At 40.9% G+C, this 20,856-nt stretch overlaps 1 protein-coding gene across 6 annotated transcripts in view; it reads right to left on the bottom strand.

Moving 5' to 3' along the window:
• Positions 1-2,648: 2,648 nt before the first annotated feature.
• dis3l2 (DIS3 like 3'-5' exoribonuclease 2) overlaps positions 2,649-20,856 on the bottom strand; it is a 289,590-nt gene continuing 271,382 nt past the window's right edge. For all 6 annotated transcript variants that reach the window (XM_067995258.1, XM_067995259.1, XM_067995261.1 and 3 more), the window contains 3 exons: positions 6,736-6,840; positions 3,677-3,778; positions 2,649-3,202 (listed from right to left, as the gene is read on the bottom strand). In XM_067995258.1, the coding sequence (XP_067851359.1) occupies positions 3,101-3,202; positions 3,677-3,778; positions 6,736-6,840 (309 nt within the window). In that variant the 3' untranslated portion in view covers positions 2,649-3,100. The remainder of the gene's footprint in view (positions 3,203-3,676; positions 3,779-6,735; positions 6,841-20,856) is intronic.

Genomic DNA, 20,856 nt, shown 5'->3' with positions numbered 1-20,856 from the left:
AAAAGAGTTAATGGATAGCGAAAGAAGCAGCAACCTTGACTGATTTTTCTCTTCTCCCTATCACAGGTGCAAGGAGGTTAATTATTGTCCTGAGATCAATTAACTCAGCACAGACCAGGAATTGAACCTGGGATTTTAAATTTTATATGGATTCGTGCTACACAGTGTCGTGACTTTACTTACTAAGGCACAGAGAGGTAACATTATAATTTTACATTTAACTCAGTAAAATCTCAATCCTGTCATATAAAAGAGACAAAACTTGGGAGCAGAGGTAAAAAATACTCCATCTCTCTCAAAAATAAATAACGCTACATATACCAGTTGGTAGATATGGTTGATTTTACAAACTATTTTAAGCTTTCTTCCAGAGCTACTTTGCTGACAAGCACCCCAACTAGCTCAACTGATTTCAACAAGTCAGTACCTTAAATTGGCTTTCCCTGGGCCCCGTTGCATGTTGGAAGGCTTTCAATGGCTCTAGGCCACTTCAAAGTACCCACTTAAGGCAATGAAGCTATTTTAAGATGCATGCAAAATGCCTTCACAACTTACCTCACTAGAGCAGCTCTGGACGGAAGTTGGGCTGAAATAAAAAAATTATAATCACCACCGACAAATATGTATGGTTTCATAAATTTTTTTCAGAATGAGATGGGAAACGTTTTCCACAAAAAATAATATTCCCCAATGGTATCAATCTTCTTTAATTGAATGCTAAACCTTTATATGCTAAACTTTCACAAATTGCTGGTTAGGCCTCAGCTGGTGTATTGCGTACAATTCTGGGCACCATACTTTAGGAAGGATATCAAGCCCGGGGGAGGGTACAGAAGAGGTTTACCAGGATGATATCAGGGATGAGGGACTTCAGTTATGTGGAGAGATTGGAGAAGCTGGGATTGTTTTCCTTAGAACAGATAAGGTTAAGGGGAAACCTAATTGAGGTATTCAAGATTATGAGGTGTTTTGATAGAACAAGTCGGGAGAAACGGTTTCCTCTGGCAAGTGGGTTGGTTACCACAGGTCATAGATTTAAAATAATTGGCAAAAGAACGAGAGGGGAAATGAGGAGAATTTTTTTCAGACAGAGGGTTATTAAGATCTGGAACACACTACCTGAAAGGGTGGTGGAAGCAGATTCCATAGGAACTTTCAAAAGGCAACTGGACATGTACTTGAAGAGGACTAATTTGCAGGAGGGTTATGGGGAAAAAACTGGGGTGTGATATTAAATTGGACAACTCTTTCACAGAGCCAGCATCGGCACAAGGGGCCAAATGGCCTCCTTCTGTGCTGTAAGATTCTATGATACTTATGGGTGTCAAAACAATAAAATACCTTAATTAAAAAAAACTTGTATTTATATAGTTGCTTTCAGGACTGCAGGACGTCCCAATGAAGTGTAGTCACTATTGTAATGTAGGGAAATGTGGCAACATTTTTGCGCACAGCAAGGTCCACAAACAGCAAAGAATAATGACCAGATAATCAGTTTTAGTGGTGTTGCTTGAGGGATTAATATTGGCCAGGACACTGGGGAAAACTCTGCTGCTCTTCTTTGAAGAGCGTTATGGGATCTTTTATCGCCATCTGGGGACAGACAGGACCTCAGTTCAACATCTCATCTGAAAGATAGTGGCCCCAACAATGCAGCATTTCCTCAGTACGACACTGAAATGTCAGCCTAGATTATGTGCTCAAGATTCTGAACTGGGACTTGAACCCACAACCTTCCAAATCAGAGGTAAAAGTGTGACCATTAAGACAAGGTTGACACTAATACCAAATCATGTAGTCATTGAAACATAAATTTTTGTCAGGCTGTTAGTAAAAATATTGGCTCAGAATTTACTGTCAAAATAACGGTGAGGCTAACAGCACTCACTGTTATTTTGCGCAAATTGCACAGCAGCTTCAGGCGAGGCCAGATGCGCAGTTAAACGTGAAAATCCGGCAGTTGCTGTCCAAGATGCACCGTTCTGCCGTTAGCTTCCTGAAAACGGCACCTTGCTGTCTAACTCACCATTCAAATGCAATGCACGGTGCTAAGTCTCCGTAGTTGCATGGTATCAACGAACTAAACTTGCCACAGAAAGTTAGGGCTTGAAACCATTTCAGTCTAAGTACCCTTTTTAACGGTGTGCTAAGGTTAATTACTGCCAAACAATCTCACTGGCACTGAAAATTAACTGTTACAAGTGTGGAGTCCCATTCCTTTAGCTTTTAATTGTTGGAGATTCAAAAAAAAATGTAATTAATTTTTTTTTCTCTCTTTTTTTCTCTCATTCAATCCAATCTTTCTCATCCTCTCTTTATTTTGCTTTCTGTACCTGTTTTGAATTCACTATTCGAACTCACACTTCCTGGTTCAGACACTGCGCTGGTCATTAACAATTCTTCAATCTGATTGGTTAAGGAGATACTCAGTTGCTTGTCCTGTTCACAGGTCCCAGATGCCCTGTAGAGGGCGCCGTGCCGTTTCGATCTCTCACTGACAGCAATTTGCCGTGCAAAAGCTCACGGAAATTAAACGGGCAAGGGCAAGTATAATGAACGGCGGGTGCCGTTGGTTCGCCGGCTCCAGTAAATTCTGGCCCGTTGAGAACACAAATTGTTACCAGTCAGAAAGTTGCAACAAACAAATATTTGGAAGCAGGCTTTGTTTTAATATTTGCTACAGAATACATTACAACAGAGAGTTCTCATCAACTGTGCATAGTTCTGGTCTAGATATGTAGTCAACATCAAACAATACTTGATTGCAACATCAATTCCTGTGTACCACACTTCTATTTTCAAATATTATTGCTCTTCTCTAACCTCAATTTCTAAGAATATTGTGATGCACCACAAAACTAATATAACTAAAAACGTATGCAACAGACTGCATATTAAAGTTCTATACTACACACAGCACAACTTACAGTTCTACTAAAACTTGCTGCAACAGAACTGTGCAGCTAAATCAAAACTTAAAATTACCGTTAAAATGTTATTTAATCTTCAAACACTGTTTCTTGTGCATTAAAAAAAAACTTTCCAGTTAACAGAAACTATTTGGTTTCAGCAGCATTTTTCTCGAAGTTCAGAGATGTATTTATTCAGGAGCTCCAGTTGGTTTCTTGAGAATGGCACTGTACTTGAGGGCTGCACTGTCCGATTTTAAGACAACCTCCACCACTGCAAAAATGGCTATTACCTAATGACAAAGTTCATTATCAAGTCAATAAGGCATTAGATTAGGGTTGCTATGTAAACATTACAAATACATTTCCTTTGAATTGGAGTACACCTGTATTATTTTTCACAAGTGATAATTATCTTCTGCAATAAAAGTAAATGTGTGAACCTTGAACATCAGCATATTTAGCCAAAGAATGCATATTGTCTAGTAGTCAACTGGACTTTAAAAAGTTCATTAACAGCACAATCAGATTTTAACTTTGTGAACTCAGTGTACTTCGGTCTATATTAACTACCTCATACTATAGAGATTAGCATTTTTAATTCAATTTAGATAACCCTACTTTATTAATTATTTTCACCATCATCAACAAAATTGAGAGAATGTAATCATGTCTTACAATACTATTTTAAAAAGTAATAAAATGCAAAATAAATTCTATACTTCAACATATGTTTGTTGCTCAGTCACACAGTCATAAACAAGTACCTGACAAACTGGTTTCTGGTCCATTGTCTCTGGTTCCCACATCAATTTTAGTTCAGGGTTCTTTCCTACTCTGTGAAAAGTAAATCCTTGGAGAGGAAGGCCCTACAGCAAAGGCAAAGAAGGGGGTGGATATTTTACATTAATTGAATGGAAGAAAATCTTTGGCAGTTTGAATAAAAAGAAAAAATGTGTACATGATGAAATGATTTACGTTTATGCACAAAGTTTCCACACTTCTCAAAGTTGAAAGTCAGGCTTGCAACTTCACTTGGAGAAAAATATTTCCCATCCACATTTAACCTTTCCACAGGTTGGTCTTAAGTTGCATAAATCATTTATAAAATCTTTTAGATGGACAATGGCCTCGTGAGGTTCCACTGTGGAAAATTTTATTCATAATGCTTTTAAATTACCACAGCAATATGCATCAAGCATTTATAAACAGCAGCTGACTTAAATTGTTTCAAAATCTTTGATGCTGACTTAGCATATCTATACAGTTTTAAAAAAATCACAATTTTACTCGCCAAGTAAAAATTTACAGTATGAGTTCAGAGCAACACACAAGTTTACACAAAATGTTAGAAGTAGCTTGCAATGTGAAAAAATAACATTGCCCGATTAGGAGACACATCAAACCTTCCAGACGTAGGCATGAACTGAAACCTTAAATGTATTTATACAACTGCAATTATAGTTGCCAATATATCTTATTATGTGAAGTACTCATTCTCACAAGTATGAACCAGCTTCTTGAAAATTTTCTCTTGCTGCAGCTGAAAAGATCATATTATTCCCCCTGAATTGGCATCTCACAAGGAGTTATCCAGATCACATTAGAGGCGAACTGCACCTGATGCTAGAATACTGGTATGTACCTGCAGATAGCATAGTCTATCTAGTTTTATGCAGTGTACTACAAAGGATATTTAAGGTAATCTAGAAAAACATTCTGATGGGTTAAAGATTATTTTGGTTACATTTATCCAATATGTTAACTTAGTGCTGAATTTGACAAAAGTAAAATAGTAAAAGGGGTTGCAGTCAAAAGAAATAATCTTCTGAACTAATATTTGTGTTTGTGCTATCATAGTAGGTACAGCACAGGAGACGGCCATTCGTGCCTGTGCTGGCTCTTTGAAAGAGTTATCCAATTCGTCACTTTCCCCATAGCCCTGTAAATCTTTCCCTTCAAGTATTTATCCAATTCCCTTTTGAAAGTTACAACTGAATCTGCTTCCGCCACCCTTTCAGGCAGTGCATTCAGATCATTACATCTCGCCGCTTAAAAAAATGTTTCCTCATGTTGCCTCTGGCTCTTTTGTCGATCACTTTAAAATCATAATTTGATTTCATAACTAAGTGGCATGTAATGCAATAATTATTTTAGTTTCTTAAAATTCTTACCAGCACTTAACAGACCAAAGCAACCTTCAGAGATAACTTCACAGTTGTCTGTGAGTGATAGAGGTGTTCAATTTATAGGGAGAGAGCAAAGCCACAAAGTACAACCCAAACAATTACATATAGCTGCAGTATTAACTTCCCACCAAAGTCCTCACAAATTGCCTTCATCTTCATTGTTTGAAATATCAAAACTTAGTTCATTAAACAATATTTAAGTTAATAAAATAGTTTTTGATAGAAAATTCAACCACAGGTCTTCTGCTGGCACTTTGGATCCATGGAGCAGGTAGTTCTGATGATAGATCTGGAAACTCATGAAAAATGAGTCTTTGCTACCAAGGTGGTTCCTACAATGGATGCCATTGACAGCAGCTCAATGATGTGAAAGTGCCTTTCTTGGCTCTAGGGCAACAGTTGGAGCGAGCAGAATGCTTTAGAACCAAATATGCATCACAAAGTACATCACGGTTAGTATGGCTCCAACTCGTTGGGTTGGCAGATATTGCACCAGTAGGAAGCTTTAACTTGTGAAATTATACTAACTTCAGAAAAGTTTTTCCAAAATTCACGGGCACCTGTATACCCAATGTATGGCATTGTGACTTTCTGTACATTCATGCTGCAGGTTTTTGGTGGTGTTTCAACTTTAAAAAAAAAAGTCAGAGACCCCAGTATAACCTGAATGTCACAACTGAGATGTACTTTTTTTTTCACATCGTTCACCTGACGAAGGAGGAAGCCTCCGAAAGCTTGTGAATTTAAAATAAAATTGCTGGACTATAACTTGGTGTTGTAAAATTGTTTACAATTGTCAACCCCAGTCCATCACCGGCATCTCCACATCACGAGATGTACTGAAACATTGTTCTCCTTTCTTAAGGAGCTGGGACTCACACAAGGCAAATATGACTGTGGCATAGATTTATAAATATTGAAACCGTAACTTATTGAAACTTTAATGGATCCAAATTGTGATTTTTTTCTCTCCCAGGGAGACCAATATTTTAAACAAACTCAATTTTTACAGCACAAATTTTGTAGGTTTAAGATCAGGAAGGATGAGAAAAAATTCTCATGAGCAAATTTGATCCATGTTGATTTCTGCGATAAAAGTTTTATTAAATATAGGCTGTTTTTCTAACTAATTTTTCACATCTCAATGATCTAAGGTGATCTCTTGGCACCATTAATCAGCCATCAATAAATGACATGAGTCTCAGAACAGACTATTTTTAACAAAAAAGTAGTGTTGTCAATTCATTTCAGCAACAGACTGTTAATTCTGATTTTTCTAATGAGCTGTTAGATATGAAATATTTGATTTGGGTTTCAAAAATGCACTAGGCTGTGTTTGCAGATGACTCCATTTGAGAGCAATCTGCCTCCTACATACCAGCTTTGGGATTAATCAGTTATAATGGAAAGGTGACATCTTGACAATTACAGTTAAAAGAAGTTTTTTTCTGTTGGATTGGAAAATTCTGCTGGTTTTTAAGAATCGCCTACACTGACAAAATTGCTTTTAAAAATAATGTACTTAACAGTACTGTATCTGGAAACCGTTAAAAGACAAACACCAGAATATAATCTGAGTGAATGACTAATTTGGAAAATATGTAACCTTTTGAACATTTCTAATAAACAATACTTACATTACAGTAGATTCGCTTCTGGATACCATACCGTAGAACCAATACATCAAAGGATTGGTCTAAAACCCCCATCACCATGGCTTCAGATTCCAGAGGGCCACATTCCTAATAAAATATATTAAATGTTAAAACTATTGAATAAACTGCAAACATTTCACCATGAACTATACTACTTCCCACAAAACATCCATGGTGTTCCATAGTCAGGTGATTTATAATTGAAACATTTGAGGCTTTTATGTTAGATTTTAAAAATATTTATGATTTTAACCAGCATTGCTTTAGCATGTCACTGCTTATGGTTATGACATATAATGTAATAAGTTTACCCCCTCCCAGTTCTACATAGTGTTGATACTGATCATGAGAAATATAAGTAACAGCACAAGAAAAAACCCAGTGTTTCATTGGATGTATCTCTCCACCATCACAACTGTGCTGTTAGATTACTTGTCCAGCATCTAATTATGAAGTAGCCATAACCCTAACCAACTAAACATTGGCGAGACTAAAGCAATTCTGTTAGCTTGCCAAAAACTCCATACTCTTATCATACATGCCAACTCATAAAACTCAGCAATGCTGATCAACACCTTCATAAGAACATAAGAAATAACAGGAGTAGGCCACATGGCCCTTCGAGTCTGCTCTGCCATTCAATAAGATCATGGCTGATCTTTGACCTCAACTCCATGTTCCTGTCCGATCCCCATATCCCTTGATTCCCCCAGAGTCCAGAAATCTGTCTATCTCAGCCTTCAATATATTCAATGACTCAGCATCCACAGCCCTCTGGGGTAGAGAATTCCAAAGATTCACAACCCTCTGAGTGAAGAAATTCCTCATCATCTCAGTCTTAAATGGCCGACCCCATATCCTACGACTATGCCCCCTAGTTCTAGACTCTCCAGCCATGGGAAACAACCTCTCAGCATCTACCCTGTCAAGCCCCCATGTAATCTTATATATTTTAATTAGATCATCTCTCATTCTTCTAAACTCCAGAGTATAGGCCCATTCTACTCAACCTTGCCTCAGAGGACAACCCTCTCATCCCAGGAATTAATCTAGTGAACCTTCGCTGCACTGCCTCTAAGGCGAGTATATCCTTCCTTAGATAAGGAGACCAAAACTGTACACAGTACTCCAGGTGAGGTCTCACCAAAGACTTCCTTACTTTTGTACCCCTTGCAATAAAGACCAACATTCCATTTGCTTTCCTAATTGCTTGCTGTACCTGCATGCTAACTTTGTGTTTCTTGTATGGGATCCCCAAGTCTCTCTGAACACGAACATTTAATAGTTTCTCACCATTTAAAAATAGCTGATAACCCTGTAAGAGCAGACAGTTCAGAAAAACAGCCTTGAATAAAGGCCTATGACAAAGACCACTGATTCAAGATGACTGAATAAGCTAAATTCCTCTTCATTACAATAGATTTCAGAATTTGTATTAGTTTGTTTTTCTGTGAAAACTGAAAATCAATAGCATCCTACATGATATAATATTTACCACTGGAATCCTCGTAAAGCTCTGTGGACTGACAAGTGAACTTTTGGTACTTTACTGTGCTAAGTGGCCATCCAGGTTCAAAATGCTGCCCCTCACAAATCCCAACTGTAACATTTCTGCCCAAAATGCATAGTTAGTAAGTATAGACTGTTGGTGGCTGACTCGCAATATCAGTACTTCTAAACACCAATGCTGTTTAAAGGTATACTGCTCCTTCTAAGATTGGACTCCATGGCTAGGATTTGCCACTTAGGGGAGGAATTCTGTAAGGGTGGGACTTCCACCTTTCCCTCAGAATTCACCCTGACCCCAACCCATTCTAGAGTTGCATTGTGGGCTTCCAGTGAGATTTCTGTTGCCAAAAACGAGCCTGCAATTGTGAAGAGCAGAACCTTGACGATACTGCAGAAGACAGCAAGGGACCTTTAAGGGGCAGAAGCACTCCAAATATCAGAATGCATCTCCCACTGAAGATCTTAACCAACACAGGAGTCTTCAGCAGATCAGTTTTGGAGCCCAGACTGGAGGGACAGCAGACCTTCATATGGCTCTCTTTCTCCCTATCTACAGGGTTACCACTGCTTCTGGGGCCAACTGCCACCTTTCCCAAGTTGGCCAGGAAATGGTGGTGACACAGGTGGGTGGGAATGAAATCTGTTGGGGACCTGGGTCCTGCCCCCAATTAAATGCAGTGGCCAGCAAAGGAGAGTCCAATGGTGGGAACAGGGGAAGGGCTATACATATTGGGTGGTGAGGCGGTGGTAGGCTCTGCCACAATCTCGCTCAATTTTGGGCAAGATTGTCAAGGAGAATCCCAGCCCAGGATGGAAATATCCTCAATGTTTTATACAACTGATGTTAAGACACCATTATGCTGTTGTATTACCACATACCTTTTGTATTTACCAAAAGCCTTGTAACCTATTTATCCTCAAACAGGCTCCTTCTTGCCCCCCACCCCACAACAGGGTCTCTCTCTCTCCCCTCCCAGCACCTGCACTGGATAGGATAACTTTAGAACTAGTTTTACTATCCAATCACAACAAATAAAGCATTGAGCCTTTTATATTTAACCTGAAATTATTTAGCATTTACCATGTAATTTCATGTTTGATGCAGTTAAATTGTTTTTCTATTCTGAAGTGCTTGTTTTAGACCTTCACAGGCAGTCGATTTTTTACACATTAATGGGCAAGTAGTGAAGTGTCATGAACAGGTGCAGAAAATAATCAAGGCGGCTAATGGAATGCTGGCCTTTATATCTAGAGGACTAGAGTACAAGGGGGCAGAAGTTATGCTGCAGCTATACAAAACCCTGGTTAGACCGCACCTGGAGTACTGTGAGCAGTTCTGGGCACCGCACCTTTGGAAGGACATATTGGCCTTGGAGGGAGTGCAGCGTAGGTTTACTAGAATGATACCCGGACTTCAAGGGTTAAGTTACGAGGAGAGATTACACAAATTGGGGTTGTATTCTCCAGAGTTTAGAAGGTTAAGGGGTGATCTGATCGAAGTTTATAAGATATTAAGGGGAATAGATAGGGTGGATAGAGAGAAACTATTTCCGCTGGTTGGGGATTTTAGGAGTAGGGGGCACAGTCTAAAAATTAGAGCCAGACCTTTCAGGAACAAGATTAGAAAACATTTCTACACACAAAGGGTGGTAGAGGTTTGGAACTCTCTTCTGCAAACGGCAATTGATACTAGCTCAATTGCTAAATTTAAATGTGAGATAGATAGCTTTTTGGCAACCAAAGGTATTAGGGGATATGGGCCAAAGGCAGGTATATGGAGCTGGATCACAGATCAGCCATGATCTTATCGAATGGCGGAGCAGGCACGAGGGGCTGAATGGCCTACTCCTGTTCCTATGTTCCTAGTGGTAGCACTGCATTTTGATGAAAATAAAATGGTTTTGGGAGGGTGAGGAGCAGGGCCTGGAACAGCGCAGATTGGAGAAGAGTGGAATCTCAGCCCACCCATGTTCTTTTTAAAAATTTGTTCATGGGATGTGGGCGTTGCTGGCGAGGCCAGCATTTATTGCCTATCTCTAATTGCCCTTGAGAAGGTGGTGGTGAGCCGCCTTCTTGAACCGCTGCAGTCCGTGTGGTGAAGGTTCTCCCACAGTGCTATTAGGAAGGGAGTTCCAGGATTTTGATCCTACTCTTACCTGCCTGCTGAGCATCCTCCCAGTTCGGCCTCCTACTCAATCCCTCCCTCCTGGCAGCGACTTCAGGCTTCAGTCTCTTGCTCTCAAAACTAGGAAGGCCCGCCTTGAATGCTCTGGCTCAGCTCCCAAGACCAGATATCCCTGTGCCCCACTCATACTGCTTTGCTGCTCCAAGTCTCAGAGGATTTGGGGAAGGAGGAAAGGTTGGGGGAGGGGGGCATACCTATACCAAGAGCAGAGCCAGAGCTTGGCTTTGCTGGCAAGGTCAATAGATTGGGGGCTAGGAGGTAGGTCCCTGGGTGATCACAACTGGATTGGAGAACACAGACGGATAAAGTTCTTTTCCCTTTGCTACCAGCACCGAACAGCTGAAGTCAAGTCTGGCATTCAAAATTTTTGTTATATAATGGGGAGACCAGGTAAAGTGAAACTGGCAGCCTAAATTCTAATGAAGTCATCTACAGCCAATCAAAGTGGAAGTGGGGCCGGGAAGAGAAAAACAATGAATAAAAACTGCCACAATTCACTGGAAACAAAAAGAAGTCTGGGAGTTTCTGTCCCCCATGGTATCCACAGATGAATTAGATCACTTGTGATGAGTGGAGGGGAGGGGAGCGTGGGCATGAGCCACATAACTCCTACCACAGCAATCAATTCAGTACAAGAGTTGTGGAGGCATGAATTCCCATGAATCCCCTGGACCAGTCAGATCATTTGAAGCTGACATGGACTGACAGGCTAATCAGATGGCCGGAAGAAAGACCTAAGCTCAGTATTCTTAACAAGATAAACAAAGTAGCCTGTTCTGACTTGAGTCAAATGCTTGTAAGCTGCATCCAAAACTTGACTCATCTTGTTGATAAGTTTCACGTTGAATAGATACTTTTCAATGAATGAGCAAAATCAGTCCAAAATCCTTTCCACCTCTGAAAAAAAAAACTTGCATTTATATGGTGTTGTTTATGTCATCAGGATGTTCCAAAGTTAATGAAATACTTTCAAGTTTAGTCATTGTTATGTTGGCAAATGTGGCAGTCAATTTGTGCACAGTAAGGTCCACAAACAGCAATAAGATAAATGACTGTTTTGGTGATTTTTGTTTGAGGGATAAATGTTGGCCAGGACAATGGGAGAACTCTCCTGCTCTTTACTTAGTGCCATGGAATCTTTTAAATTCACACGTACAGGCAGATAAGGCCTCAGCTTAAAGACTCATCCGAAAGAAGGATTTGCTAATAAGTATCCCTCCGTTGAATACATACCTTTCCTATTATTCATTCCAGTGCATATAACTGTATGTATCCAGGGTATGGTGATGTGGTGATTATAGTGCTGCATTAGCAACCTAGAGCTTGTGAGTTCAAATCCAACAATAGTAAATTGTGCAACTGAATTCAATAAATACAGCAATTTGTGGGCTGGCACCAGAAAAAATGACCATGAAAAGCTGCTGGATTGTTGTAAAAACTTACCTGATTTAGCCTACAAATTACTCCAGTTCCACCTTATGTGGTTGACTCTAAAGTGGCCTAGTGCATTTTGTAAAACAATTACTACTCTCAGGGTAACTAGCAATGGGCCATAAATGCAGCATTGCCAGCATCATTCACATCCTGAGAACAAATTGCACATTAAAATCTATCTGCCAATCCTGGTCTCTTTGCATGCTAACAATCTCTCTCAAGCCACTTATTTATGCCAGATTCTGGCACAGTGGCATCCTAAGCAGACTCCTGGGGTTTCCACTACAAAATCTGGCTCCCTTATCCTGTTGGCAGAATCACAGACCCACAAAAAACTCATGTAGAATTCTAATGCTGGGACAACTGAGCTGGATTTAGTAGTGCAAGCTGCGTGAGCCAGCTCATGGACTCTGCTCTCCTGGAATCTCACCTAAACAAGTGCCAGTATAAAAGTAATTTTATACTCATAAGCCAGGAACACAGCTTGTTCATTTTATATTACATATATAAGTAAGTACATTATTTGTGAATAGAATGAACAAAAACTAACCCATAGTAGGTCCCTATTGAATTCCACTAGTCACTGTCTCTTACCAGAGTTTTTTCTCTTCATCATCATGCCAGCCTACTTCTGCAAAGTGAGTTTTAAATGCAAGTAGTTGGCTTGCTATTAATTCCATGAGCTTTAATCTTTATAAATCTCAAATGAACATGCTTTTCAAATCCCTTCTGAAAATCCATGTAGATTATGTTTACTGGATTGCCCTTGTTTAGTTTCACCCTGAAAAAATTCCAGTAGATTTGAGAGGCATGACTTCTGCTTCTGAATCTATGATGGCTATTCTTTAGGTAGACATCATCAGCATCCTGTAAAATGCACTCAAACATTTTGCCTACTAAAGATGATAAGTTAACTGTCTACAACTCACAATTTTGTGCCTCACTTTAGTTGTGAATGTTATTCACTAAGGGGGGGCAGGGGTTGGGGGTTAAAAATCTTAATGTGATTGCAGACTTTTTAACAACTTGCTGCCATCTTATAAATATCAGTGCTATTCGCTTTACAACGTCACTTGCATAATAAATTGGCAACAATTCTAATTATAAAAGTTAATCAAATTGTTCCCCATTTCCTGCTCTGTATTGGCCCCACCTTACTGAACTCAATCTTGGTAATTGTATTAATTCAACAAGACTGTTTAAATTTGCTTGATTTCCATTAACTTTCCCAAGTGCATTTTCATTCTGCTTATACATGTATTCACTTTGTAAGAAAAGCAATTCAGTAGAGCATCGAGCCTATATTCTGAAAGATGACACGAAATAAAACCGGAGATGGGCTCCTCTGATGGTTCATTGGGTAAATGTATTGTCTGAGTGGTACTGAGCAATATAGACTAGGGAAGGTCCTAGGCTGAATCCATAGTGTGTGGATGAGTTAAGTGATCTCAGATTTGGCAGTAGTAGGAGCCTTTATGCCACTGAGCTAGAGAAAGGAAAAAAAATGGCAATATTTCTGCTCCTGATTGCTATTCCTGGAAAATGCACATGAATATCAGATGGAAGACAGGATGAGGCTTAGTTGTGATAACTCCCATGACCAAACAGCCTGCTGATAATCAGTGTCCAACTTCACACAAAAAGATTACTTGTGTGAGTTAATGAAGGCTGCTGGTGCCTGCGGAACATTGATCAGTGCCATTTAGGAGTGGAGAAAAAAACCTGGAAAATAAAATTCTAAACTCAAACTATATGTAGCAATAGTGTCTTTATAATGATTTTATATATATATATATCAAAAAATCTACTTATAGAAAAAAGGTTTCCCCAAAGCATGAAGTGAACAGGTGCTAAAAATAACACCCATTAACCACTCATAAGTAGTCTAACAGACTAAATGGTTGTTTCCCAATGGTGAAACTGGCAAGAAATCTTTTCTCTTCTGACTAAAGAATAAAATAAATTTCACTTTGGTAATAACACTTTCCAATTTAATCTCTCAGTTCAGGCCATGTCTTGCTGGAATAGTTCTATTGAAATCCAGCTACAATCACAGTCAAGAACCTTCAAAATATAAGAATCAAATGATTGTCTTTTATAATTCTAATAATTGGTCTCTTTATATTTGGTTCCAATGCCACAAAGCCTGGACAGTGGCTTAGGCTATAAATGCCAAACAGTAAATACTAAGTACTTAAGCGTAACTATTTTCACAAGTAGAAAATAACATGTTGCGACTGCTGTGCTAAACTATGATGCACATAATATTCTTACATGACTTCACCCCCTCCATCACCATCCACAGAATTGCTCTCTGAAGGATTCATACAAACTCTTCAATCTGAACAAAATAGGTTGACTGGGATCAAACAAATTTAAATCACTATCTTAAACTCAAGAAGAGTTACCAATCAAACATATATTCAAACTAATCCATAAGATGTTTGCACTTGAACTGAATGGCTTAGTCCTCCTTCCTCAGACATCTAGCTCAGTCACATTGACTAATCATGCAACTACTTTAACAAAAAAGAGGATATGCTCACCTGTTCCATTCTTATCTATGCAGTCATAGCCAGAGAATCACCTGCAATGACTTCTCTTCCCGCACCGTTACCTCTGGAGTCCCCCAAAGATCTATCCTTGGCCCCCTCCTATTTCTCATCTACATGCTGCCCCTCAGCGACATCATCCGAAAACACGATGTCAAATTCCACCCAGCTCGACCTCACCACCACCTCTCTCGACCCCCTTCACTGTCTCTCGTTTGTCATACTGCTTGTCCGAAATCCAGTACTGGATGAGCAAAAATTTCGTCCAACTAAATATTGGGAAGACTGAAGCCAATGTCTTTGGTCCCCACCGCAAACTCCGGTCCTTAGCCACTGACTCCATCCCTCTCCCTGGCCACTGTCTGAGGACGAACCAGACCATTTTGAACCTTGACGTCCTATCTGACCGAGAGATGAGCTTCCGACCACATATCTGCTCCGTCACCAAGACCGCCGACTTCCATCTCCGTAACATTACCCGTCTCCGCCCTGCCTCACCTCATCTGCAGCTGAAACCCTCATCCACGCTTGTTACCTTTAGACTTGACGATTCCAATGCTCGCTTGGCTGGCCTCCCGTCTTCCACCCTCCATAAACTTGAGCTCATCCAAAACTCTGCTGCTCGTATCCTAACTCGCACCAAGTCCCCCTCTCCCATCATCTGTGCTCATTGACTTACGTTGGCTGCCGTTATGGGAACGTCTCAATTTAAAAATTCTCATCCTTGCTTTCAAATCCCTCCATGGCCTCGCCCTTCTCTATCTCTGTAACCTCCTCCAGCCCTACAACCCCCCGAGATTTCTGCATTCCTCCAATTCTTGCCTCTTGAGCATCCCCGATTTTAATCGCTCCACATTGGCAGCCGTGCCTTCAGCTGCCAAGGCCTTAAGCTCTGGAATTCCCTCCCTAAAGCTCTCCGCCTCTCCTCCTTTAAGATACTCCTTAAAACCTACCTCTTTGACTAAGCTTTTGGTCTCCTGTCCGAATACCTCCTTATGTGGCTCGGTGTCAAATTTTGTTTGATAACGCTCCTGTGAAGCGCCTTGGGACGTTTTACTACATTAAAGGCGCTATATAAATGCAAGTTGTTGTTGTAAGTAAAACTAGTTTTTAATGCCTTACATGGTATGACAGATAAAAGCTAATACCATTATATGGATTGGACAAAAAATACCTCTTTTTTTTTCTCAGTCATATTCTTTACTGTCAACAACTTCAAATGGCATTAATTTTTACCTGGTAAATTACAGAACAATCATGATCATGTTTTATCTGTATATTATGTAAAAGTACATATGCTAGCTTGACACACACCAAACCTAGTGGGAAGAGGTCGAAAGAATGGTCAAATTATGAAATAAAATATGGCCCCATCCCTCACCAATTCGACACTATATTACATTTTTTAGCTGTTAGAATATGAAGATTTTAATGTAGAGATCTATGAATGTAGACTGTGAGAAACACCATTCATTTGTCCATGATTATCATGTGAAATAATCCAATCATACAGTCACTATGGCCATAATTTAATCTCCAAAGTCCAGGTACGTTGGGGGCAGGGGTGGGGGCAAACAAAATTGGGGATTTCCAGAGCAGGAAGGAATCCAGGCTGCAACCCGCCAAAAAACACGCATGAACCTGACCCATCAGGGTGCGCGTGCGCTTCAGGAACCTGGAAGTCCCACTGGCAATTAAAGCTGGCGGGACAATATTTAAACCCACAATTAACATAGTTAAAGTCGTTGGAATTGTGATTTATATTTTTATCGACGCAGGGAAATGATTTCAACGCTGCCTCAACGTGTTTCCTGTGCGACATAAGAACATAAGAAATAGGAGCAGGAGTAGGCCAATCGGCCCCTCGAGCCTGCTCCGCCATTCAATAAGATCATGGCTGATCTGATCCCAATCACAAATCTAATGAACACAAGAAGTAGGAGCAGGACCCGGCCACTCAGCCCCTGGGCCCTCTCCGCCACCCACAGGGCATTGACCGATCCGAGCTCAGCTTCATGTCCAATTTCCTGCCCGCTCCCCATAACCCCTAATTCCCTTTACTTCTAGGAAACTGTCTATTTCTGTTTTAAATTTATCTAATGATGTAGCTTCCACAGCTTCCTGGGGCAGCAAATTCCACAGACCTACCACCCTCTGAGTGAAGAAGCTTCTCCTTATCTCAGTTTTGAAGGAGCAGCCCCATATTCTAAGATTATGCCCCCTAGTTCTAGTTTCACCCATCTTTGGGAACATCCTTACTGCATCCACCCGATCAAGCCCCTTCACAATCTTATATGTTTCAATAAGATCGCCTCTCATTCTTCTGAACTCCAATGAGTAGAGTCCCAATCTACTCAACCTCTCCTCATATGTCCACCCCCTCATCCCTGGGATTAACCGAGTGAACCTTCTTTGTACTGCCTCGAGAGCAAGTATGTCTTTTCTTAAGTGTGGACACCAAAACTGTATGCAGTATTCCAGGTGCGGTCTCACCAATACCTTATATAACTGCAGCAATACCTCCCTGTTTTTATATTCTATCCCCCTTGCAATAAAAGCCAACATTCCGTTGGCTTTCTTGATCACCTGCTGCACCTGATTTTCTTGCACTAGGACCCCCAGATCCCTTTGTACTGCAGTACTTTCCAGTTTCTCGCCATTAAGATAATAACTTGCTCTCTGATTTTTCCTGCCAAAGTGCATAACCTCACATTTTCCAATATTATATTGCATCTGCCAAATCTCCGCCCACTCACCCAGCCTGTCTATATCCCCTTGCAGGTTTTTTATGTCCTCCTCACTCTCTACTTTCCCTCCCATCTTTGTATCATCTGCAAATTTTGATATGTTGCACTCGGTCCCCTCCTCCAAATCGTTAATATAGATTGTAAAGAGTTGGGGACCCAGCACCGACCCCTGTGGAACACCACTGGTTACTGGTTGCCAGTCCGAGAATGAACCATTTATCCCAACTCTCTGCCTCCTGTTCGATAACCAATCCTCCACCCATGCCAGAATATTACCCCCAATCCCGTGATTTTTTATCTTAAGCAATAATCTTTTATGTGGCACCTTGTCGAATGCCTTCTGGAAGTCTAAATACACTATGTCCACTGGTTCCCCTTTATCCACCCTATACGTTATATCCTCAAAGAACTCAAGCAAATTTGTCAGACATGACTTCCCCTTCATAAAGCCATGCTGACTTTGTCCTATTAAATTATGCTTATCTAAACGTTCCGTTACTGTCTCCTTAATAATAGACTCCAAAATTTTACCCACCACAGATGTTAGGCTAACTGGCCTACTACCCTTTTTAAATAACGGTGTTACATTAGCAGTTTTCCAATCTGCCGGGACCTCTCCTGAGTCCAGGGAATTTTGGAAAACTATCACCAAAGCATCCACAATCCCTACTGCCACTTCCCTCAAGACCCTAGGATGTAAGCCATCAGGTCCAGGGGATTTATCCGCTTTGAGTCCCATTATTTTACTGAGTACCATCTCCTGAGTGATTTTAATCGTATTTAGCTCCTCCCCCCGTAGAGCCCCCTGTTTGTCCAGTGTTGGGATATTCTTAGTGTCCTCTACCGTAAAGACTGAAACAAAATATTTGTTCAGCATTTTTGCCATCTCCATGTTTCCCACCATTAATTTCCCGGTCTCATCCTCTAACGGACCTACGTTTGCCTTAGCCACCCTTTTTCTTTTTATATAACTATAGAAACTCTTGCTATCTGTTTTTATATTTTTTGCTAATTTCTTTTCATAATCTAACTTCCCTTTCTTAATCAATCCTTTAGTTACTTTTTGCTGTCTTTTGAAGACTTCCCATTCTTCCATCCTCCCACTAAGTTTGGCTACCTTATATGTCCTTGTTTTTAGTCGGATACGATCCTTGATTTCTTTACTTAGCCACGGATGGCTGTCATTTCTTTTACACCCTTTTTTCCTCAGTGGAATATATTTATTTTGAAAGTTGTAAAATAACTCCTTAAATGAACACCACTGCTGATGTACCGTCTTACCCTTTAATCTATTTTCCCAGTCCACTTTAATCAATTCCGCTCTCATACCATCATAGTCTCCTTTATTCAAGCTCAGTACGCTTGTTTGAGAATCAACCTTCTCACCCTCTAATTGGATATGGAATTCAACCATGTTGTGGTCACTCATTCCAAGGGGATCCTTAACTAGGACATTATTAATTAATCCTGGCTCATTACACAGGACCAGGTCCAAGGTTGCCTGCCCCCTTGTAGGATCAGTTACATACTGCTCAAGAAATCCATCCCTGATGCACTCAATGAACTCTTCCTCAAGGCTGCTCTGCCCAATTTGATTTGTCCAGTTAATATGATAGTTAAAATCCCCCATAATTATAGCTGCTCCCTTATTACATGCCCCGACTATTTCCTGATTAATACTTCTTCCAGCAGAGTTGCAACTATTAGGAGGCCTATATACTACGCCCACTAGTGTTTTTTTCCCCTTATTATTCCTTATCTCTACCCAAACTGTTTCATTATCTTGATGCTCTGTCCCAATATCATTTATCTGTATTACAGTGATTCCTTCCTTTATTAACATAGCCACCCCACCTCCCCTTCCTTCCTGCCTGTCCTTCCTTATTGTTAAATAACCTGGCATATTTAATTCCCAGTTGTTGTCACCCTGCAGCCATGTTTCTGTAATGGCCACAAGATCATACCCATACGTAGTTATTTGTGCCGTTAACTCATCCATTTTGTTCCGAATGCTACGTGCATTCAGATAAAGAACTTTCAAATCTGTTTTGTGACACTTAGTTCCTGCTTTTTCCTTTTTTAACACTTTACCTTTTACTCCATACCTTCTGTCCCTTCCTGATACGCTTTCCTCTGTCTCCCTGCTCAGGTTCCCAACCCTCTGCCACTTTAGTTTAAACCCTCCCCAACAGCACGAGCAAACACTCCTCCTAGGACAGCGGTCCCGGCCCTGCCCAGGTGCAGACCGTCCGGTTTGTACTGGTCCCACCTCCCCCAGAACCGTTTCCAGTGTCCCAGGAATTTGAATCCCTCCCCTTTGCACCATTCCTCTAGCCACGTATTCATTTGAAATATCCTCCTATTTCTACTCTGACTAGCACGTGGCACTGGCAGCAATCCTGAGATTACTACCTTTGAGGTCCTATTTTTTAATTTACCTCCTAACTCCCTATATTCTGCTTTTAGGACCTCATCCCCTTTTTTACCTATATCGTTGGTGCCTATGTGCACCACGACAGCTGGCTGTTCGCCCTCCCCCTCCAAAATGTTCTGTAGCCGCTCCGAGACGTCCTTGATCCTTGCACCAGGGAGGCAACACACCATCCTGGAGTCTCGGTTGCGGCTGTGTGAAGCACACCATGGAAGCCAAGGTGGTTTCAGCTGGCAGCCATTTGGCCATTTAAATCCCTGTTTGACAGATGGGGATAAAAGGTGAGTTATTGCAACAGGGCACTCAGTTCTCTCAGGCAAACTTTTGGCTGGGAGTTCTTCCTGAACCACTTCCTCCCACTCAAGTGCGGGAGATGTTGCTCCTGCTGGTCACCTCCTCAACCACCTTGAGATGGTCCTCTTCATGGCAGAGGCAGGGCGCTTCCCCCTGTCCACTGGGCAAAATATTTCCCCCCTCCTCCTTACCCTGGCCAGCAGCACCTCAAGTGAGGCGTCACTGAATCTTGGAGCTGGCTTGCCCCTGTGCTGCTCCATTCCGCCTGGTTCCTCCTTTGTTCAGCAAAAGCCATTGATGCAATGGCCCTTTAAATACAGACACTCCAGCTGACAGCAGATCATGTGGGTGCGCAATCCGCCCGCTACGCAGCTTTCAGACGGCAAACCCGGAAGCCACATTAAGGGCCATCAATTAAGTCGCGATCGGTGGGGAAAGGTAGGGATTTATTTGTCAGTTTCTCGCGTGCCCATTGACCCCCTCGCTGCTATCCCACTGACATAGTAAAATCATGCCCTATGTATCAATTAGATATTGACAATAAATTCCATAAAAACATAAAACTAGTAAGGATGGATTTTGTGCTTAAGTTGCATTGTTTTAAAAATTATGCCCCCAGCTGTCCCACCAGATTTTATGCTGACTTTGCATTATTTTTTATTTTTATTTTCCCCCATCCCACTCCATTCGTGTTTGTCCACTTTGATACCTGTTCTTGATCCCAGGGCTCCACTCAGCCTCCACTCAGGCTATCATCCTCTGGTCGGATTATTTTGTTGACTTAAATTTTTGTTTACCTGCCGACTTATCCCACTCACACTCAGCCCAAAGTCAGGCTGGTCATCACCATCTACACATTTATATTTACAATTGCGTTACTTATTATTAGACCTGCAACTGCATATATTATTAAAATTGGATACATACACTTATCATTAATAATTTTTTTTG

The sequence above is a fragment of the Heptranchias perlo genome, chromosome 13 (assembly GCF_035084215.1).
Source record: "Heptranchias perlo isolate sHepPer1 chromosome 13, sHepPer1.hap1, whole genome shotgun sequence".
NCBI lineage: Eukaryota > Metazoa > Chordata > Chondrichthyes > Hexanchiformes > Hexanchidae > Heptranchias > Heptranchias perlo.
The sequence above is the reverse complement of the archived record's forward strand: the minus strand, read 5'-3'. Positions and strand labels throughout refer to the sequence as shown.